Source organism: Ciconia boyciana, chromosome 1 (assembly GCF_034638445.1).
Source record: "Ciconia boyciana chromosome 1, ASM3463844v1, whole genome shotgun sequence".
Classification (NCBI taxonomy): Eukaryota; Metazoa; Chordata; class Aves; order Ciconiiformes; family Ciconiidae; genus Ciconia; species Ciconia boyciana.
The window spans coordinates 149303148-149327192 of record NC_132934.1 but is presented as its reverse complement, the minus strand read 5'-3'; the positions used below and the strand labels follow the sequence as shown (position 1 = coordinate 149327192).

Sequence of the window (24045 nt, the reverse complement as noted above, 5' to 3'; positions counted from 1 at the left end):
GGGATGGATTGATAGTTGGCCTCATTTAACAACTCTGAGAATGTCATGCTTTGGGGTTTTTGGAGGGGACATTACCGTGTAGTGGTGTACCACTGGGTGGCTGTTAGTGTCAGGGAGAGGAAGAGAGAGCGTGACACTTGCCCACAGGGGACCTCCCTGGGGACTGGTCCCTGCCCCAGCTGTCTATTGCACATACCAATTGCACATACCATCCACATCAGAAGCATTGGAAAAAGATTTTCAAATCACTGCCTTCACCACCAACACAGGCAGCCTTGATAACTCTTTCTGACCACATGCATTTAATTTTACTCTAAACACAGTGGGTCAACTTCAACAGCAGAAGCAAATAATATCTCCATCCTCCTTCCTAGCACCCATGTATCCCAGTGGTCAAAGCCTTCCTCAGCGACATCAGAGAGGTAAATTCAAATCCCCTCAAATAAAGAAATTAATTTTACTTGGGTGTCCATCATGCAGTAGATTTCTTTAACTGCTCTGCTACTGCATACAAAGAAGAGAGGGCACCATTAGAGAAAATAGTCACTGCCACTTCGTTTTGAGTACAGCGTGATGTATAGCTGTTCTCAGTGTTTCTAAAATCAAGCCTCAGAGATGAAGTAGTCAGGGGAAATATTCCGTTTCCTGATGCACACAGGTACTCAGCTCCTGCTGAGACAGAAAAGGTCTGTGTATATGCGGGAGCAGAGCTTCAGATGCCTGAAACACTTTGCAGCAAAATCAGAGTCCTCCACTTGTGTTTAGGTTTGAATGAAATCTGTGCTGGATTTACCAACACCACTGGTTTGAACAGGGCTTTGAAACTCCACTGATGTATGATACATGCTAGGACCAGTCCTGTTGCTGTCTGCGCTATTCTGATCCTAACAGTCTGCTCAGAAGCAACTGGGAAAAGCAGCAACTAACAGGACCTGGACCCTTCTTGTTCCATCCACAGACATGGCCCTACTGAGGAGAATGGGAAAAGGTACAAATGGGTAAAAAGGGTAAAGTATCCACTTTTGTCCCAGTGCCTTAAGTCAAAGGCATAACTCCTAAATCATCATTCTAATTCCACCGTTTGCTATTTTGCAAATTTTTTATACCAGTATATTGAACTAAATATAGGAGAGGGAGCTATTGTTACCTCAAATGTGATACACAAGTTCAGCAAAATTCATACCGGTTTTTCCTGCTGGGAAAAAATGTTCAAGCTGATAAGCAGACTGGAGAGAACCAGGGCATATTTGTATTTAAACAATCAAAAAATATGTATGCTTAATATATTGTGGTGATATTATCTTTTTAAATACATAGCGTTAACTCAAAGGAAACTGTTAAGAGAGAAATGGGGAGGAAATGGTAAGATAAGACACCCGAGATAAACAGTTTCAAAGCCTTTAAAAGAGCAAGTGGGGTATTGGAGAGGAGAAAGCCACCTATTGGGCTCCATCCAGGTGGTAAATACTTCGGTCTTCTCAAACACGAAGCCAGGTAGAGATTTTGAAAACTTGAATGCGCAAAAAATGGATGAGAGGTGGGTGATGCAGGGATGCTGACAAACTGATTGCAACATCGCTGCTGTAAGAAGAGCCCCATAGATGAGGGTGCATGGGGCAAAGGGAACTCACAGTGGTGCAGCCAACACTCCCCGGGTACAGCCCTTTCATCTCTTTTGCTAACACACCTAGTGCTGCTGAGGAATGCCTTAAATACCACCGTTTTTAAAGGCTTTCTGTCACTACACGTTTATGCTGTAACAGGATCCTGACTGAAGGCTCATGTAAATACCCTCATGAGTTGGACCCACATCATAAATAACAGCTGGGAACAAAGGGAAGGCAAGGTAGAGAGCCAGTCAAAAAAAGGATGAAACAAGCTTTTCCAGAGTGAGGAAGATGTATTACTTTTTGAGGTCTGCACTTGACGGAACCAAGAAGACAAGTGGAAGTGATAGATGCATTAGGGATTTTTTTGTTACAACTGTAACACATAAGCAGTTTGCATGTAAAGTTGAGTAACATTTGCCCCTTAGTTCTACATCAGCCCTACACCTCTGATTCACCAAGAGGAAGAATTTATGATCAATAGGCTGTGGCTGCAAGAAATTATTTCATTCCTTTTCCTTTTTGCATTGCTCATAAACTGCACTTTTCCCATGAAGCCTTTCAGTGATGAACTCTATACAGATTTTACAAGTCTAAGTTGTGTTGCACCTCATGTATAACAGTATCTGAATAGTTTTTATGTGGTTTAGGTTCCTGTGATTTAAATTCTGTAAAGATCTTATCTAGCAACACTCTTTAACCTGCAGTTAACTTGCAGCACATGAGCAGTCCTGTTGGTTTCTCAGCAATGAATTTCCTGCTTGAAATTTGTTCCTGGAAAAACATGCATGTTCTAAGTGTTTTTGTCAATTGTGGTTTACAGCTAGAATTTCAGGTTGCTCCAAGCTTTAGTAAAACTAATGAGAAAAGGGGGAAAGTATTAGCAAAAGGAGCTCTGTAAAAACACTCTTTTCCTGTTTAGAAAACAAACAAACAAACAAACACCAAAAAAACCCCCCAACAAACAAAATCTCTCTCATTCTGTAAGCATTGTTTCTGGACACTTGAGATAAGACAGCCAAGAAAGGTGAACATTTGTCAGATGTCAATTTTTGTATTGATAGAAACAGAGTTATGCAAAGTTATTAGTGGCTTTTGGAGTTCCTGTCTAAGGTCTCGGGGGAACTTCCGAGAAGGGGCTGGAGGAATGAGTGCAGCCTCCAGAGGTTGCCCACATCTGGCGCTTCTTTTTTTTCTGCAGAGGGCTCTCTAAGGCATGTGTCAAGGCAGGGTCTCCTGTATTGCTACCCCTGCTGCCTTCAGTTCTTAAGCAGTATAATTTTCTATTTATTTGCTCACACAATGTCAAGAACGTTCCTAGGTCTTATGCTGATCCTACCAGCAAAATCAGCTGTAGCTTACCCATTCACTTCAGTGAAAGCAAGAGCAAGATGTGATGTCTAATGTGTATGTGTATGCTTTCCTCTTCCAGCAGCTCTAAACAATATGGTTTTGAAAGAGTTAATATAAGATGTAATCTTTACATACATTAAAATTACTTGTGTGTAATGGAGTGGAGCATCCATAAAATAAATAATGTATCTAGGATCTCCTTAGATTGCTCTTGTCCTGTGCCCGATAACCCTACAAGCCACAAGAGCCCAAAGAGAGAAAGACAAGGAGTGGAAAGAAACTCACCACAGTTATGCCATCATTTAGCAATGACTCTCCGAAGATCATCATGTAAAGCTGCTCATTAACGGAGGCTTCTTCAAAAACTACCAGAGCTGCCACAGGATCCACAGCTGAAATCATGCTGCCAAAGAGCAGGTTCTGCAGCAGGTTCAGGTCAGTCAGGCCAAAGGCTTCAATCTGGCAGACTCCGTAGAGGGAGAGGCCAATCCCAAACGAGTTTAGCAGAGATCCCAGCACAGACCACCACAGGATGGACCCAAAGTTTTCAAAAAATGGGCGAGTTGGCATGAAATAACCCTCCTCCAGGACAATGGGTGGAAGGAGATACAAGAAGTAAATACTTGTGTTCATCACCGGTGGAGATTTGTGGTCAGAAGCAAAGATGATAGCTCCTACTAGTGCTCCAATGGCAATCAGGATGCAGCTTTCGGGCATGAGTCTTGGTAATCGGTGATAGAGGTGGAAACCTTGAATAAAACACTAGGGTATTATTCAGGTTTAAATTAACCTGATGTCAGACAGAGGTTTTGCCTGCCTTTGAATACTTTGTCTTCAGACAGCCAGGTTTTGCTCCTAGGATTATGAATGTAATAATAGACAGTACTGTTCCCTTCAAAATTAAACATTCCCAGACTTGTATCACTAAAGCAGGGGATGAGTTTGGCCATGAATCTGTTCTCTTCCTTCTCCCCAGCTCTCGATTTCTGAGCAAGTATGCCTGAGTATAAGCTCCACTTCTAGGAATGCAGACACTTCTTTGAAAAGGTACTCCACAATTCGGAAAGAAAATATTCTTCAAGAATCCTTGCTGCCCAACCGCTACTGCCAAACATCTGAGGCACAGTATTGTCCCTCCATCTCAGAGACCCCTATCCCTGGCTGCAGGTTCAAAGGCAGCCCCCCCAATGCTGAGGAGGGTCCTTGGCTGCAGAGTTCCCACTGGATTTGGGCTGACCAGGAACCTGAAGAAGCCCAAGGGAGCAGGGAGCAGTTCAGATGCCACGGTCTGCTCAGCTGCCTCCACTTCCAGCACTCCCCTGAAGCATTGCGTGGACTCCAGCTGATCCACAGACAGAGGGAGTGAGTACTCATGAACAACAAAATATCCAAAGCAGCAGGAATCAAGCCACAGTAACATAAGGCTTTTTACAAGCTGATTAACCTTGCTTTTCTGGGAAAACTGCTGTTCCTACATAAGGTAAGAAACATTCTGTAAAGAACCTTATGAGTTAGTTTACTGAAACAAAACTAGTGATTTCAGGAGAGCTGAAAGAAGTACCAGCAGCCATCAAATATCTGAGAAAACAATGCATTCTAAGGGATTTTTTTTCCTCACTACAATAAAGGCTGAGTCCACACTAGCAAATTAAGCAGGCCAAAGACTTTTACAAGCAGAAAGGTTCAGCTTGCATCCACACAGCCAAATTCTCTTCCCTACCCCAGCAAGAAGTGGTCACATCCAAACTGCCTGTGGGAACAGATCTGTCCCACAGCCTGCCCGGGCACTGCCTGGGAGAAGGAAGGCTTGTTGACATGGGCCAGAGCCGAGAAGGATCACACCAACACTGATGTGGTATGGACAGTCACACGCAGCTTCCTGACAGGGTGCTTGTTAGTTTACAAGCATAGATGTAGCCAAGCTGTTTTACAGAGAAAGGGCTACACTTACCATATAAACATTGCGGGTGTGAATCTCCTCCTGCCCACCTTGATGTACTCCTACTGCAACTGCGTTCATATAACTCTTCCCATTTGACATGAATACTGATACCAATACTAAGATAATGTCTAGCAATGGCTCATCTAGTTGCTATACCAGGAACTGTGTAGTCATATTGCGAATGAGAGGTGCCTCTACTAGAAATGTAAGGAATTTTTCAGAATTTACAAGAATGAGAATGAGGCAGACTAAGAAACCTACAAATCCCATGCCTGAAGCTAGGTCAACCTTCATCCTGTAACTCTAGAAGCTAATGCCATAACAGCATTTCTGTGAGTCTTGAATTATCAATGTTCAAAAGTAAAGGAAAATAAAAATATTTTTATGAAAATGTAAATAATTTATTTGGGAGACTATTTGTTTTTACCAAAAAGCATGTTAAGATCATAACTCTACTCATCTCCTTTTTTAATTAAAAAAATCATGTTCAAGTCTTCTGTCAGTTTTACAGAATAAGGGGATTGTTTTGCCTTTCAAGATCTCAGAAATGTTTTCCACCCTGAAATCTTGAAATCCAGAAATAAGATAATACCTGAATAAAACACTGAAAATTTTTAACAGTTTGGAAATCTTCTTCCCTGGGTAACCAGATTATTCAGACTAACTCTTTCTTCCAAGTAGATTTGAAGTCAGCAGCTCCACACTTTTCATCAAAAATAATATTACTTGAAAACTCCCAGCTAAGGAACAGGTCTGCTTGGGAGGCATCACACAGTTGTTCTAAAGTATCTATTTCTTGCTCAAAACAAGAATATTGAGTGGATGTGTCACATAGCAAGTCCTGCGCTTTTATGGATGATGAATAAAGAAATTGATCCTTATGCTCACTGCTAACACACACTGCTGATGCCATAACAACAAATTTGATTTGTGAAAAATTTTTATTATTATTTTAGCAGTGAAGACATTTGTTTATAGGAATTGGATTGAGATCATCAGCTATTAAGAAACTGGCAAATCATGCTCAGTGGTAACGATTTTTGTCTGTTGTGTGACTACGACATGAAAAATGTTTATCTTCAGGCCACCTCCAGAAAATCATCAGTCCCACCTGCCTGCCTGTTCTGCAGTAATGTTTGAAAATCCCATGGAAAGATCAAAAGGACAGGGAGATCACATGTGTGCAGCTCTTCACATTATTACCATCTTCTTCATTTATTTGATATTGCTGCATTAATTCTGAATAGTCAAAATAATTTGAGCTCAGCCATGCAAACGTGTAAGACACATGGTGAGCCATTTTTGCTATGTTAATTGCAGTCTTTACTTCTCCATGAGATGTCTTTCTTCACTCAGATACCTACATGGAGCTCTAATAGAAGCTAGGTGTATTGGTACGTATTCAAAAGACCCCTACCCTACATCTCTGATGACATACACCCTCTTAGACTCTCACTCCCTCTCCTCTGGTATTACTTTCTGAGCCACTTTAAACAGAAAACATGTAAAACAAAGACTCATAGGGAAATGTTTCCTATTATTCACATAGTGGAATAATTCTTCCCACTTTTCTCCCCCCAAATTCAATACGTTTGAAGTCTCAGTCTGGTGTTACTGATTTCTACAGCTGTGGCAGGTTGTAAATTCTGATATCTTGTGATGTTTAAAGACTAGAAAAAGGGATGGACAGCACTGTGTAGGGGAGCTCCTAGCATAGACAACCCAAGAGACATGCAGGTTAGAGGTCATATATTTACTTAAGTAAGCTGGAAGCAGTCAGAGGTGGAATTTTGTCATTATCATGGTAATGAACACACCTGTTCTTTTGAGGACAGAAGCTGTAAAAACAATCCCAGCTACAAAAATGCATGGAAGATACTTGGTTACATCGTACGTGTTTAACTTCTTGCGGAGATAGGAGGACCCAAGATCCCATTTATCTACTTACCTATTTTTGCAAGAGAGGCAAGGAGGATCCAAAGAGTAACTTCATAGGGAATTTGCACATAGTCATAGTCCACTGTGAAAACATACAGCCTTGTATCTTGTGAAGAGCCAACAGCACCCCCGTGATCAGGTTCATAGTTTGGCAAGAAACTCTTGCTCAGGTTGGGCTCATCCACAGAAGCAGCAGCAGAACAGCATGCCAGACTCAACAGCAACAGCAACCAGTTCAAAAGCTGTACATGTGCAAGCGCAGCAGAGCCCATGTCTAGGGCTGTGATTCTTTTACTACAGATACAGCATATAGTGGGTGCATGAAGGTATGCAACACTCACTCCTGTCGATTCGCGCTGCTCCTAGCCATGGCCGCTTCTTCCTCAGCGCTGCTTCATTTGCCTATTAGAGCTCATTTTAAAAGCCCTAATGTGCCTGTCTTGTTCCTTGTGTTACAGATAGACCTGGAGTTTGTATGAAGATACCGGTTCTGCAGGTTCCTCCAACCCAGATAAACCCTGGCCACAGCATCACCCTGTTAAGGAACAAAAAGCCCTCTCCAACTACATTATTTAGCCAGCCACTCTGATTTTTTTTTCCCACTGTCAAAAAAAAAAAAAGCCACAATGCACACCATTCAGGCAGCAAGTGCAGCACGAGTAAATAGCATCAGGTGGGAGAGACAGCGGCCCCCTGAGCAGGATGGAGAGCCTGCTCCATACCTTCCTCTCCTGCCCTCACTGCCCGTCTGCCTCCCCAGCGCAACTGGCACCTCAGGTACCACACTTGCACTGCTCACTGGTCCTGTCTCCCTTGGGGTGTAAATAAACGGACTCTGCAGGGCTTACAGTAGGGACATCTGGTGGAAGACCACGCAAATTACGTTCTCGTTTAGAAAGGTGTTCTTGCTCTTAAAAGCATGTATGTAACTTAGCACATTATAAAAAGAGAAAGACAAGTGTCTGAGACACATGATGTGCCTAAAACTGGATACTGAGTTGTCTTGTATTTAACATTTGTTTTACTCATGCCAGCACGGCATTTATTGGACAACCAAATTATCCTCCTCCAACAAGACGTTCCCCATTATGGAACATTTTTTTAAAAGGCCAGCCTCTTCTCTCCTCCACAAAAACTGTGTTAGGATAGCAAAGTGTGCAAACATAGTAATGTTGATTAGAAGCTGCTAAAGCCTGTATTACATACATTAGAAGCGAGTAAATTGAATTTACTGTCAAATTATTCAAATTACCCATGGTTCTGGTTGTGTTGGAAAACAATGCTGAATCTCACAAACTGTCGGGTTACCCTTATATTAGGGATCCAGTGTGTGAGCTCTGAGATGCTCTGCAGTGCAAAGCAAAAGGCAACAAGTGGTGACAACTGGGAAATTTGCTTCAAAAGCTTATCATGATCTGAACTTAAACCCCAAAGCACATGCAACAGCAGTGACAAAATTTTCTCTGGTACAGCCAGTGATGCCATTCGATGTTCTGGTTCTACACAAGACACTATCTTCTGCTTCTGCCTCACAGCACCACCACCAGTCATCCCACTGAAGACTTTGAACTCAATACAAAATTAGGTAGATAATGCTCAACCTGCTTGCAAAAGAGCTGTTCTTTTTTCAGTATACTGTTCCTGTTAACAGTATTAGTTAGCAGTATTTCTTGAAGTCCCTTTCCAACCAGGAACCTGGTGGATGAGCTATTCAATTAGCATTATAAAACAAGGATTCGTTAACTTGAAGGCCAAATGAAGTCAGCAGAACACCAGATCAGTAGCTCTCCTACTCAGATTTTCTTAACACTAACCATTGCGTTTCACTTAGCGACAGCCATACACGCACAGACCGCAAGCTGCCTTGAGGGTCAGTGATATGAACCCTGAAGAGTTAGCAGCCAGAGGACTGCAAGGGAAAGACTTCAGAGTCCCTGGAAGTCTACTAGCTGTGGCAACCAGGACTTTGATTTACAACCACGACACACCCATAATACCAACAGGTTCAGTGGGACCCATGAGTGACCAGCACCAGACAGGATCAGCAGTGTGCAGATGTCTCCAAGTGTGAAATGTTTCACACCTGGTAGGAATGCTTTCTCCCATTGCAGGAAGGATGGAAATACCTGGGATGAGCCCTGACACAGTGCCTCTTCTTTTCTCAACCCCTTGGACATACCCAGTTGTGGCACTCTCCCAGAGCTTTTCTTCCTTGGTACTCCCACAGGAGGAGGTAACTCGTTTAAAGAGTTTGGATTTGTCCCACTGGACTGCACGGGAAAACTAAACTGCAAGCTTCCACTGGAGTTCCCTTTTTTAATATTTTTCTAGAAAACAAGTATAAAAATATTCCAGAAGAATACAGTAAAAAGAACAAAACATTCACATGTATGTCTCAACATCATAGCAAAAGAATATAATAAATATAATTAAAAAATAATAAAATAATAATTTATGAAAGATAGCTCACATTTACAGTTGTGTGCAGTGCCACTTAGTTTTACTGTGGGCTGCAGCACTGTCACACTGCAGTCCTTCTCACTGTTTTGGAGTCAGCTATTGCTGACTGCAGTGACAGTCCACAGTGGTCAGCCAATGTAGAAAAGGTCTCTTAAAATCACTTCACCATTCCTGAGCGTGCTGTCATCCCTCTGTGAAATTTCTGCTATCGATATACCAGACTGAATAACCTTTGGAAAAAGCCCTTCAGGCTGCAATTTCTTAACATCTTAGTAGTTTTCACTGGCATGTGGTAATGCATATATTTCCAGAACTTCTTGTCTGGAGCAGCAGAAATAGAAGACTTCCAGGTAACAACTGGTAAAATCCGAAGAGCCTTCTTCACTACTGGAGGCAAAGTCTCTGGCTCTTGGAAAGCCTGGAACTTTATTAATACCAGTTTGATCTTTTTGTCTTCCAACGCACAGTTCACCGCTGCCTGCAGTTCAAAGATGCTTGGTCCGCTGATGTAGGCTGGGCTCAAAATAATTATTGCTCGTCTGCTTTGTTTAATAGCTGTAACAACTTCATCTGTGTATGCTGGGGAAGAAACGGTGATCGTTACTGCATTCTATAATGGACTTTTTATCTTATCAGTTCCTTTATCAAGAGCTAAACTCCAGAAACAGGGAAAACCAGACACAGGGATGCTGAGCAATCACATAACCCCTAGAAATGTGTTTGCTGTCAGAGGGTACTGCGGCTGTTCTTCTGCAGCCTGGAGAACACAACTTGCTGCTCAGGAGGTGGAGGGCACAGCTGAGACCTCAACACACTTTGTTGCTACTCAAAGAGGGTCTCAAGGACCACTTAGACTTGTCTTTGTCTCTCCCAGGGACAGGTACTGAGGACTTTCTCATTACTGCATGTAGCACTGAATAAAGTTGCTCGGAAAGTAACTACTGAAATATTTGGGGTCTTCTGTTCAGGGAATGGAGTCTGCTTGCAAAGAAATTCTTAGACAAGAAGCTTTGTCTCAGCCTAGTATCTCCCCAGTGACCACACTCAGACATGTGTTTGCCTCAGGTGCAGGGGCCAGATATAAAGATCAAAACATGATGAGACTTGAGCAGAAACTCCAGTACCAAAATATACCATTTGCTGATCTGGTGCATAAGGTTTTTTAGAAAGTGAAAAACAATTTTATAAAGAATTGAAGATTTTCTACCATCCACAGGGACCTTACCTCCTCCTGGAAGAATATCTCTTTCAAGAATGCATAACTTGTATCCATATTTATTTTCCAGCATATCTGGAAGAAGCTCCAGGGCAAATTTTTCCTCACTAATTAAAGTAGAGTCACTTTCAGAAGAGTCTAGTTTTGCATAGGACACAAACGCATCAAATTCTTTGCCATCTAAAATAAATAAATAAGTAACACTGTATACATTAAGTCTGTCTGAAGCATTCACCTTCTTTCTTAATGCTCTGTTTCCATTTATATCTATTTAAGTAGGCACAACACAAAACTAAAATTATCACCTGTTCATGAAGTACAGCCCTCCAGTTGCCCAAAGCCAACCCTCACTCCTAGCTGTCTTGCAAATTTTGTAGACGTACACTACCAAAGCAAATGAGGAAGCTACAGACGACTAATGCAAGGAAGTTTACATCAGGCATTTTTCTGCATTTTCACAAACATGGTCCAGTTTTCACCAGTGGAAGATCTGGCCCCTTCCACGTTGTAGGGAATGATTCCCAATCTTTTCTCTCATTTGCCCCAATGCTGGTTGCAAAAATACTCATCAACGCACAACCTACTTTGAAAATATAGTGAATTTTAAAGGAACAATGTTCTTAGATATCAGTTGCTTGCAAAAGATGGGCTATTTTCATACACTGTTATGTTGGTATTCAGAGAGACTGGTGCAAGTAGCAAAGCCCAAGTCTGATCCAAATATCAGCTCAGACACTGAGTACTGACCAGTTCCTGAACTTTGTTTCAGTCTCATTAAAAGAATATGTTTGTGAGGTGCAGATGAAAAATATATAAAGAACTTTTCTCAGCTTTGAAACACCCTGGTACAAATGACCTAAGTTAGGCCCATTCTTAACTACAAACAAATCTTATCTATTTGCTAAATAAAATTTGAACTACATTTTAGGGAGGAGGAAGAAAAACAAAAGGAATTGCTGGTGAAAGCAAAAGGCACAGTGGACTCGTCCGTATGTAGTTTCCTCCCCATATGTAGTTTCCTGAGGCCATTTAAGGTGTCCTAAGGTTGATGGGTCTGCCAGATTTGACATGGGAACTATTGGAGGCTCAAATCTTTTGGAATGGCAGGACATCCTCAGGCAGTACAAATGACACGAGACACCTATGTTCTAGATTTCACTATACTGACACCACCTTCACTGCATGGGAGCTGAGACTCCTACCTCCAGCACAGACACCTAAGTAATGGTGCTGAGTATCACCCTGTGCCTCAGTGTTAGCCTCCTGATTTCTAACCCTAGATGTAAGATTAGGATCACAAACCTGAGCTAGATCCATTAGGTTCCCACAGGATCTAGAAGAGCCCATATGGGTTGCAGGGAGCAAAGGAAATACACATGGAAAACTAATGACATGCATGAGCTGGGGTTGAACAGCTACATTCAGAACCAGGACGTAGCAGAAAGTATGTCATCAAAACAAAACATAGGTATGCAGATTAGGTTTAGAGGCCAAGGATATGATTAGACAACACACATTACATCTCTGCTTCTCCCCTCTGCTCCTGGCCACACACTTCCACCACTTCCTTCTACTGGTGCTGAAGCTCTTGTGGTAACAGAGGAAGCTGACTCACTTTGCTAGCTACTCAGTGTCTTTTACTGACTTATTTTTCTGCCAAGCTGAGCAAATTTAGGCCCACAAGAGTGAATCAGCAGCAGCAGGCATGCAGGACTAGTGTGGGACTTGAAGATGGGGCAGTAGGTCACTAGATTGGTTTAGCTGAACTTCAATTAAACTACCCCCTGAATTGAAGCTCCTTTGAAAACAGCTTTTGAATGACACTTTTAAATTGCACTACAAGCCAGCAATTCCTCATTTCACCCACAGAGGTCACTGCAATCTGATTAGACAATGACTATTAATAAATACATCACCATTTTCCTTTATAATATTACTATTACAATAGCAAGTTAAAAACACATACACAGTAAGCACTACTAGGATTTTTTTTTTCCCTAGAATAGTGCAGAAGGACAGGTACAACCTGAGGAACATTTGGCACAAACATTTAAAATGCCCAAAGGGTAGGAAATGAAGAATACCCGAGTTAAGCAAAAGTGACTGCATACGTGATCTGTAAATGTTAGTATGACAGGTTCTGCATTGTTTCTTTCTCCTTGTGGAAGAAGGCAAGATTTTTAAGAGATGTATCTGAATTGGCTAAGGAGGGTTAGGGAGGCATGAAAGAAAAGGTGACCTTACTGCCATCTTCAACTAGGAGAAGAAGCAACAGAGACAAGATGCAACAAGGGGAATTCTCATTAGATGTTAGTGACAAAGTTTGCACTGTGAGAGTGGTCAAACACTGGAGCACGTTGTCCAGAGAGGTTGTGGTTTCTCTGTCCACAAGGTCCTGAGCAACCTGGCCTAGCTTGGCTCTGCTTTGAGCAGGGTGTGGGATCAGATGACTCCCGGGGAGTCTCTTCCAACCTTGTGGAATTTTGCAATTCCGTGATTCTGCGCTAAGAGGGATGGAAGAGAATAAATGACAAAAAGGAAGAAACGGCAAAATTAAGTCATAACTGCTGCTTTGCCGTGCTATGAGCAAGCCCTTTCAGACTTCAGGTGACCTGATATGCATCCACACGAAGTGAGAAGGACATAATCCTGCAGGTGAGAACACATGTTATGGCCAATCACCTTAGGCAGAAAACTATCTGGGTAGGCACAGTTGGTCCTCACACTCCATGCCCCCATGCTGCAAACGGTGCTGTGCGCATGCAGTAAATGAGAGTCAGGGAGCAGGACAGAGGCTGCCACGGTGGAACACAACAGTGCCTTCAACTTCAATGCACAAATCTGGGCAGGTCTGTCTCTGTCCTACTGACATACGGGGTGAGCTCTAAGGGGACTTTCCAGAGGTTCTTAAATTAATTTGTTACCAAATAGAGGGGAAATTTTGAGTGATTTCCCAAATCGCTTTTGCCAGCTGCCTTAGGGCTCACAAAAATACTTTCCAAAGGGCAGTTAATTGTCTCATTGCATATGTATTTATAGATAACTAGATACAGTTATTTCACACTCATGTATAATCTACATATACACATGCAAACACAAAAGCAGACTCAGACACCTATATCTCGAGCTGCATCAAGAGTCAAGAATTTTTAGAAAAATTTTCTTAGGCACATACTATCAGATTTCTTTCAATCCATGTAAGAAAATTATATGTTAAATTCTTTGAAGTAGGCACTGTCATTTCTGATACATTTTTACACTGCCTACTATGTTGGAGGCCCATTTTAGCTGCAATGATGGGGTGATGCTACTACGGAGATCTGAAATATTGGAAGCTGATCACTCTGGTCAAGATGTCAAGATGGTCAACATAATTTCTAGAAAGGAAATATGAATATTTCCCAAAAGTACGCTTCTCAGTTGGTGTCCTGTATCATCTTATTTCTCTCCTTTGTTTATTCTTCTGAGGAATTATTTGGCTTCAAGTGAAAAATACAATACACTCTGGAGTCCTTCACTTAGTTCTGCAAGGACATTTGATTCTTGTCCACAGGTTCTGTTGAACACTTTGGGAGAAATAGGCTAAAATGTTGGAGATGCTTTATTATTTCCTGCAAAGGGACTGCCAAAATTCAACTTCTTATTCTAATCTTCCAGGGGTAAAGTAGGGATCTTGTAAAAGGCTAGCTGTGACATTTCAATTGGTGTTAGATATTTCCTCCACACTGCCTGGCTTTTTTTCCATCTGAATCCACTGAGCACCTTGCTAGCTTTAACAGCCTTTGTCTCGGCTCAAAGAGAACAGGGTCATTAAGAGAATTTAATTAAATGGTTAATTCATACCAGATTAACCCACATGGCAAAAGGCAGTAGAAAAACTGGAGAAAATTAATATTATACAATGTTTCTTACCTCCTGTAGTCTCGCTGTGGACCAGATAACTTCGGTACATCAGCACTATTTCAATCCAGTGCTGGTAAATAAAGGCAGTGCACAAAAGGAATGCAAATAGAGTAGAAATGGCACTGCATAGTACATATAAGAGAAACACTGTAGAAAGAAAAGGGTCTATCATAACTCAGGCTTTCCAAAATAATGTTGACACTTAGATGAAAAACTCAGTCCAGAAATGGGGGCAAACCATCTCACAATCTTCATTCTTGCCCCGCTGGCAAACTCTAGGGAAGACAGGAATTCATTTAGCTGCAAACCTCAACACAGAGTTTCAGTCTACCATCAGGGACCTTTCTGGAATGGTATCTCCTTGATGGTATGAAAAGCCAATCTGTGATGGAAGGCACAGAGAAAACGGTCTGTGGTACACTCAGCAGGGCTGAAAGTAGTCATCGCTTGAGATGGAAAAGTCACATCAGAACACACAGAGCTGCACACAGTGCCCTGCTGGAGACTTCCTGTGCCACTCCAATGATGAATCTCCACTGTGAACTATGGTTCATCGGCTTAATTTCCATACTGATTCTGGGCCTTTGCTTGAAAGGCTGACACATTCATATCAGTTATGGTAACTTCTCAGAAACATGCATGCTAAGGACTGGGGAAACAAACAGAAATGTCCTATGAAAATCAAGGAGTACTACTGCTTTCAGCAGCCGCTCTGCTTCAGTTTAGTAGATTGCCTATTAATGTTCAGAGATGCTATTCTCCTCTTCTTCCTCCCAGTTACTCCCCAGCTTCCACTTGGCCCACCTGCCTGCAGTAAGTCCCCAGATACCCCTGTCCTTCTGAGTAGTCCTCAGAATAATGTGTCTTTCTAGACATCTGACAAATCAAACTATTCCCATCCAGCTTCAAGAAACTTCTGCAGCTGGATAAAAAGCCAGTGTCAAGGGGAATGAATTTGTAGCAGTGAGTAAATCAACATGTGTCTTCAAGGGCAAATAGTCATCCATCGACAGTTTTACCTCTGTGCTTTCTTTTCAGCTGGATCACAGCGGTGGCATTCCCCACTGAATTCTCAGCAAAGCACGTGAAGTTGCTTCTGAGGTCCCTTTCAGTAACTTCTTTCAGTTTTGCAACATGAAGTAGTGTGTGCCCCTTTAAACCTTTTGGATAAACACTAAAGAGAAAAAAATATCTATTTGCATGATACCTTTGCTGTTCATTGACACAATCTCCAAATGTCTTAAATACAAAGAAAGAGGAGCTTGCGACTTCTAAACATTCAGCTTGAACTTTTAACAGCAATGCAATATTCTGTTTTGGAACTTCCATTTGGTTTTTACATTGTACAAAAATACTAACATCAAAGGTCTGCACACTAAAGGTTTATTCTTAATTCATCAACTCAGCAAAATACTTAAGCACTTGCCTAGTTTTAAATATATAGCCCCCTTTGACTTCTATAAGATTATTTGTGTTTTTCTAAGATGTAAAAAATTCCCCCAGGGAAAATGCAGGGAAATGAAACTTCAAAAAGGAGCCCTAAGAGAGGACTAGCTGGGCAAAAAGACTGAGCAGCACAGCCTCTTGCACAGGGGCAAAAAGCCCAAGGACAGGATAGGCAAACAGAATAAGACAGATATAAGGGACAGAAGTATAGTAAATGAAGAGGTAACAGAGGAATCCCTTTGGGGCTGAGTGAGGGTTGTGGGGAACACATCTGTGTCTGCAACCACTCGAGAATACCCAGGGTTTCCGAGTCTCAGCATTTCTCTTTGAAAGCCACAAGTACAGGTGTCTCTGGGTGGTCTCGAAGGCGCCTCATATCATGCCACTGCAAAATGACAGTCTACCATGGCCCTACCTCTGCTAACTCAAGATACACAGGCGTGAGGATGGGCAAAGGTTCAACTTGTACTGAAAGTCTGTTGGGAATGTTTTATTCATTTGTGTTTTTAAAAAATAAAGAAACAGAAATTGTATGCATGCAAAAAGCTAAAAACTTGGTAAGAAGAACATTACAAAGCTAAACAGTCAAAAGTTAGCAAAACCCAATTTCTAATCTACCTCACGAGTGAGTGTGAGTGTGTGTGCGTGTGTGTGCGATATGATCTTTTGTTATTTTTTTTCCCATATAACTCCTTGAGGTATATGGGAAAAGAACTTGATTTTTTATAAGAACTTTATATAAGAACTTGATTTTTAGCAGTGGCACCAGGGCTTTTGCTTCCCCCCGTGTACAGAAAAGTTTTCCCATAAAGGTGACTCAGGGCTGTGTAGTGAAAGACACACTTGTCTGTGTTGCCTCCACTACGTTTCTCGCCCGAGTTGGACACTGCATAACTGAATGAGACAGTGAAGTACAGGAAGGAAAGGGAAGCATGGTGACTATTTGGGATGTCCTCAAGTCACAGGAAACCTATCCCCCACACGTTGCTTCTCTGCAGGGTCTGGTTAATTCTTGCCAGGGAAGACTCCTGAAATTCAGTGTCCTCAAAGGCAGTGCTGCAGGTCCTCAGACTGACTCAATAAACACACCCCAATGTCTGAGGCACCCAAACTCCTTTCAATGTGCACAGTACTGTTTCACTGATCTGGTTTGTTCCCCACTCGGAGACAGCTTCCAAAGACAGATTGTGTCAGTTGCTAGCAAGGCACAACAGAGGGAACACTTGAAAACAGCTGATGCAGGCACAGGCAACCAAGCACCATTCATGTTGAAGCTGTCCATGAGCTAAAGCTTTAGAAAGAAGAGTTAAGACTGCGCAGAACATTTGGGTTCTTGACTTCATGGCCATCAATATGTGCTTCTGTATGTGAAGTGCACGTGCCTGTCATGCTCACGGACATACACATTAGTATGTTGAAGAACAGAGCCTTCTGAGTTTCTTTCAGTAAAATGTATTCAGTAAAGCTGTTGTAGAAGGATTTTTACAGTTGCTGACTGGAGTAGTAATCAGACTACTGGGGTTTTTCTTACCTTGTTTCCTGATTCAATTTCTCATTTATGTTTTCTGTGTTGTTTCTTTTCCATGTTACCCTCATCAGAGAAACTCTTTCAAACCCAAACTGTACACGGCATTCCAATTCAAGTGGCTTTCCTGGAACAAATTAGCACAGGAAGACCATACATGGAGGTCACCAGAATATTTTTCTCTTAAATTGCCTGGGATCTGTATAACACATGATGCTTCCTTTAATATCCACAAAGATATATACCAAGAAAAAAAAATTCATTTTATATAAAATTCTCATACTCCTAGAAAGCAAAGCTGTTTTGCTTTATCAAGATCTATCATTATCTATCAATACCTCATTTAAACATTTTCTTTCACTTTCAGATGAAGAATCGAAACTTACCAAGCTCTGCTTCGAGGATCACCACACCATTGGGATACAATAAGTTTGGTGGATGGATAGTGTTTTTTGCTGCAATTAACAGGAATACTGTTAATAACCATAATGCTATCATCAGTGCAGAAGACCAGAGAAAGTACGTTACAGAACTTTCTTTTTCAAATGTCAGGTGGAATTTAGGCACCTAAGTCCAAGAGGATGATTTACAGTTGTTGAGGTGTCTGAGGGTGCACAGATAAGGGAGTTGTGACCACAAAACTTATGTAGCTACTTGAAGACCTGCTATCTCAGTTACTCTGAGGCATTGCCACCTTACATGAGCTGAGGAGCTCAGTGTCTAGCCTGGACTTAAGGTTATTTAGGATTCAGAAGTTAGGGCTTCCCCCCTTGCAAAACCCCCTGAAGAATGCAATCCTCATACCAGTTCCCTGCCAAGCCCCATTCCATGCCCAGTAAGCACACATACAGCACACACATCTCATTCACAAGCACAGGTACTTGCATTAAAATAACCTTGTTTTTTTCAAAACAAGGGCTGCCAAAGGGCTGCCAAAGGGCACAGATAATGACACCCACAGTTCATACAATACTAAGCAACTACCCAGGCTCCGGAAAAACAGCCTGAAAGGGCCTAAAACCCACGGCTCTGATATTCTAAGAAAGTCCCATACGGCAGGAAATGGTGCCACATGACACTTTTTTTTTTTTAAAACCAAGCCACAGCAGAGAAATGTATGCAAGATTCAGGGGTAGTATGTATGTATATGGCACCTTTGAAGTGTTTTCTGACTGTGCTGTGAAGTGAGGGAAAAAGAACTGAGAAGCACAGTGCATTAGCTCAGGTTCAGCCATATCAGAATAAAAGCAGAGCTAGTCCATGCCTGCTTGGAAAATATTGTGGGGATATAGCCAAAGCAAACAGTGAAAGAGCACCAGACTTTGTAACCCAGCACACAGAGGTCTCAAAAGTTGGTGAGACATGGTTTCCAGGCCCTGTCCTGGTGGGGCGTATATATTTTTCCCATGACTTCTTAGTACCAAATGCATCAAACATCTGCAAAAAAGGGACCAGCTATTTCAGAGAAGTGCTGTCCTCACTAGACCATAGAACCAGCTTGCCTCACCTGACACCTTTCTTTCACTCCCTAAGTCTTGTTCTCCCTTCCACAGAGTGGCCCACTTTCCACCAGGATGCTGAGAATAGGTCCTGTGCTGTTGTCGTACAGAAACAGCTGTACTGGGTCCATCCAGCTCAGGATATAGAATAGGTATAGCTATGCTTTCCTCTGGGACCTGTGATTGACTGGAGTGTCTGACAAGAGTGTCTTACAGCACTCAAGCACAGATATCTGGATATCACAGATCTCCAGATATCTGGAGAAAAGCATAACCACATCTCTCTTTTAGCAAACTAAACAGAGTCTCTCTCGTTCCTGATCCTGAGTTGCTAGCATGCTCCCTTGCACAGTGCTGACGTTGTCCAACAGCACTCTACCAGGCAGTATCTGGGCTTCGCCTGAAGGGCAGCAGAGGACAGTAAATATTACAGAAAAGGTCACCATGATTTGAAGGAGAATATAAGGCCATGCCATATCACTGCACCATAGAATTCTGGCCAGTTTTATTTAGTAATCCATACACAGCCCAAAAGAACAGGTCATGCAGGCAGTGATGCTTTCCCCCAAACAGCACATCCAACAACAAACGGCTTCTTTGTTTGTTAGATTGCTCACAGGTCTCCTGTTTCTTCTGCTGTTAAAAAGTTATGTGGAAGATGGGCAGTGATCCCACCAACATCATCTTCCTCATCATTGTCAAGTGAAAAAAATGAAGGTCTCATTCATGCCACACGGAATGATTTTTTATTTAACTCCTGCTTTCACATAAGCCTTTACTTCAGGGACAGAGGTACGATTGAGACACACTGCTTTTGTCCACATTTCCCATGCAGGATTAGCACTCCTTCCTTCCTCTTAGTATGCGAATATCTTCCTAACACTCCCCATAGAGTACATGGAGAACATTGGCACCAGTTGGAATTTCATGAATTCTACTCCCAGATCAAGAGATCTAAATCCTTTTGTAGATTTGATCCCCACTCTTAGCAACTACAGTAAATCCAAGGTGGAATTAGATCTTGAAAATGATGGTGTTGTATGCTACATGTTATTACTGAACATTGAACGTTCTAGTCAATGTCCCAAGATGTCCTCAGAATACTTGGAAGAGGATTTTAATGATCGTGTAGCTAATTCAGTCTATAGGTTTTTCAGAACAAGAGCCTGAACAAAAGACATAAATAGGGTAGGAAAGAATAGAGAAAACATACTTTACTTCAGGTATTTTATTCTGAGTTATTATATTACTCACCAATTACTTCTACTGTTACTGCTGTTCTCATTGTCCACTTGGTAGTGTTGTCATACAGAGTGTAATCACACACATATATTCCAGCATCTTTGTCATAGGTTGGATTCAAGTAGATTTCATTATGCTTAAGCTTTAGGCTTTGTCTGCTTTTCCTATGTTTAATCTGATAACCATCCTAATGAAAAGAAAAGAATATCAGGAAATTAGAAGTCCTTTTTTTGTTGTTGTCACTGTTATTAAATTATATGTTAAGAAATTTCGATAGGATTACCATGGAAGTAGGGCTAAGCTAACCTCTTTCCACTGAAGCCCCAAAAAAGATTTATTAAGAGTCTGAGGACATTTGTCAGATATATTAAAAAATTGTGGTCTATAATATGTGAATACCATTGTCTTTTTAAAAAATTATTTAAAAATTGTGGTTGATGAGAGAAATGTGAAATCATTAACCTAATCTAAATTAAACTATTACTAAAGAGCAACAAAAAGGATCACTTTTTTGATGGACTGGGTATTTTTTATTTTCTAAATAAATTATTTTGAAAACATTTTCATGTTATTTTATGAGAAGTAAATCATGGATTGTCTGAGATTGACAACACTGTCACTACTTTTAAAAGGATGAAAACTGACTATTTTTTGAAAAGCACCCCTATTTTTCAGCTTAGTATATTCATATTCTCTAAGACCACTAAGAATTTTCCTTAAATCAAATTCCTGAAAAAAATCCACTAATGCAAAATGGAAAGAAGCTCCTTAAATTCAGTGGGCTTCAGATCAAGATATAGGTAAAGATATACCTCATTTAAAGTTTGAAAGTAAATTAAGAGTAACTTTGACTAGATCATAATTCTACTTGATACAATAAATAATACCAGGTAGTAAAATGCACAATTGAAATTTCAGTCACTTTCATTTGCTCACTTATAGAGGTTTAGATGGTATATTACAATCCTTACAAACACAATAGGAATAAATTTTAGCTTGCAAGTATTTTAGTGGTCATTTGAAAAAGAGTAAGTCAATAATGTTTCAGTGGAATAGTGTTTCATTAAAAACAGGAGCCTTGGAAAGAACAATTTGAAACATTAAGATTAAAATAATTTTGTTTCTAACAAAGCCACTTTTCTTTGATATATTTGATATTTTCAGAATTCAAAATGTCAAAAAAAACCTTAAAATTTTAAATTTCAATCATATGTCAGTTTTGTAAAGAACCTTTTTTGATTCTCAATTACTTCAATTTCTTAGCTGAAGAGAAAGCATTTCTAGGCTTCTGTTTCATGGAATAATATTTTGGGTGTGGCAAATTTCTTCAAAACTCTTACTTACAGACTTGATATATAGCAATTCAAGATGCCACTTTTGCATTGAATTTCTCAGGCTGCATTTTCTACTGAAGAAGAGTTCAAGAACCTACAGCACATGAGCATTAACTAGACCTAAATCTATACCTCCACTGAGTTTTTTCAAATGCTCAAGAGAGTGACTCTTACCTTGTACCATTTTACATCTGGCTTTTTTATATGGCTGTAGCATTTTGTACCAGGACAAGTTATTGAATTCCCATTGCCAGCAAGAAGATATAGCATATTTGTGTCATAACCTGAACATTTTGCCACCTTCTTTGTTTGAACCTCCAAAAGAATTTTGAGACATGGGATTTTTTCCCTAAGTGATGCAGAAATAAAAGTTAGACATTTAATACACAAAACAAAATAGTTAATTCTTGTATAGAAATATAAGCCTTTTGCTCCATTACATACCATATCATACAGATGTACACTCCAGAAGCACTGTCCCTTATTGGTTTAAACCAAAGTGCATCCCCTTGGAGAGCAAGATTAGAGCTTTCCTTGATAGCCTTCAGTGTCTCTTTATCTTTCTGATACCAGAACCATTTCACCTTATGTTGTTTTAGAAGTGAGTTGTTATAAATGTGGGTAGCATCTCTATCTGGTAAAGAGCATTGTAAAACAAACTCCTCATCACTAATTGCACGATACCGTATTTGAGGTTCAACATGGGAACATCCTGAAAAGCAGGACAATAAGATATCAGTACCACCTGAAAGAACACACAGTCATCATGTTTAAATAAAAATAATTAGGAATACTACAAAAATAAAACTTTACCTTTCTTTGTGTTAAATAATTTTTTATGTGACCGGATGGTGGGCTAATAGAGAATTGATTTCCTTAAACGTGGAATTTGCCAATGTTCTCAAAAGTTTATTTAAAGGTTTCCAAAGGCTTATTAGGCCTTTTTCAAAACCCTAATGTGAAAATAGCTTAAGATTTTTAGTGAACTGAAGATTTTCACATGGGTGCTAACCTGTTAAACCTCAACTCTAGAAAAGTAGATGCAGCTGTTCTAGCTTTCCTCATATTAATGGAGAAGGGACTGACATAAACCTGAAGAAGCAGAGCCTGCCCACCACACTCCCTATTTAGGGTAAGACTATAACCATTACCCTACTATTTAGGGTAAGACAACAAGCATTATTGTCTTACTGCTTTCAAATCTTTCCCCTCTTATGTTTCAGTTACTGTCACTACAATTAAACAAATTTTTGGATTCTGAAAGCTGTGGTCACCCATCCTAACCCTAAACTCTCTAAAAGCTGACCAACCTTGCTGTGTAACCCTTCCTGCCAGTCAGGATGTGGTAACCCTTGAAAGTATGGCAGGATTTCACTTCAGCAGAAGGGAGGGCATGAAATCTTCGGTTCCTCCACCACCCACCTGGAAGACTCTTCACAGTTTCAGTTTCTCTCTGCGAACTGTATTGGATCAAGCTCCTCTAGATAGATTGTGTGGGTGGAAGACTTCGATATATCAGTCTCACCCTGCCTTTCTCTTCCTTCTCCCCCCTGACAGGCTTGGACCAGCTGCTGGAGACTTCAAGGAGTCACAGAAGCAATTCATTTGCTCCATTCGGTTCTCAGAAACTCTCCTTTACATTTGCCCTTTTCTTTTCATTAGGGAACTGAATTTTGAATTATATTTAGGGTAAACTGTATTAGCAAAAAGCTTGCAGAAAGGCCAGAAACAGCTGTTTGCCTGACACAAGCATGAACAGGTGCAGGAAAAACTCGTGAAGGCATGGCAAATTGCAGATCCACTTTTCTCAGCTGTCAGAAAGCACCATGAACACCAAACCTCACCAAAGCAGACTCTTACCTGGCAAGTTAATCTCTCTAACTTCTGCACCACTGACAAACAATGCTAGGATCCAGCACAAAGTGAGCATGATTTTCTTTATCAATTTTGGTTGACATTCTGAGACGTTTTCTTTAAGAATCATCTTGCTTTCTGTAAAAGAGGAAACCAGGGGTTTTTTTAAATACTACTCCAATAAGATAGATAGGCAATTACATATTTTATTATGTAGCTCTGTAAAACTTAGCAGACAGTATTTCCTAGATATTGTGCTTTTAAAAAATGGGTTTTGCAGCACTCTTCCTGCTCATGCTATTTCACACAAATGCAGGATAGATGATATTCAAGAATATGCAACAGTCTCTTTAAATACATCTTGCATAGAGTTGCTTACAGATGGATTTCCAAGTTATACCTACAGCAATGCAGAACTCCACATCTGGAGTGCAAATGCAGGTCTTTCAGCAGCTGTTGCTGTTAGAAGAGGAACCTGTCCTCTAAGATGAGAGATAAGATACCAAGATGACAAAATCAGCCTTTAGCTAATGACAACTATCAGCAACAGACTGAGAAAGGCATAACTGGCACCAAAATCCATGGAGCTCTGTTGTATCTTGAAGGCCAACAGGCCCAGAGTATGTAAACTGGATTCCTTTGGGATTAAACCAAATCTGAAGACGTGCTGCAGCTGCAAATGGCATTGAGTCCATGGAACTGGAGTAGAACTATGCAGAAGTAAAA

The 24045-nt window shown here is 40.9% G+C and overlaps 2 protein-coding genes across 2 annotated transcripts in view; both read right to left on the bottom strand.

Annotated features, from left to right (window-relative positions):
* Nucleotides 1–7112, bottom strand: part of SLC9A4 (solute carrier family 9 member A4) — a 35211-nt gene extending 28099 nt beyond the window's left edge. Inside the window, exons 1-2 of the mRNA XM_072853341.1 lie at nt 6851–7112; nt 3246–3709 (exon numbers count right to left, since the gene is read on the bottom strand). Of these exons, the coding sequence (XP_072709442.1) occupies nt 3246–3709; nt 6851–7112 (726 nt within the window). The remainder of the gene's footprint in view (nt 1–3245; nt 3710–6850) is intronic.
* A 2393-nt stretch (nt 7113–9505) lies between these two features.
* IL18RAP (interleukin 18 receptor accessory protein) lies at nt 9506–23449 on the bottom strand. The gene is made up of 10 exons (XM_072853328.1): nt 23326–23449; nt 21910–22177; nt 21640–21814; nt 20144–20318; nt 17777–17845; nt 17397–17517; nt 15439–15593; nt 14429–14566; nt 10526–10696; nt 9506–9879 (listed from the first exon to the last, which is right to left on the bottom strand). The coding sequence occupies exons 1-10, from the start codon at nt 23447–23449 to the stop codon at nt 9506–9508; spliced, it is 1770 nt and encodes a 589-aa protein (XP_072709429.1).
* Between the last annotated feature and the right edge of the window lie 596 nt (nt 23450–24045).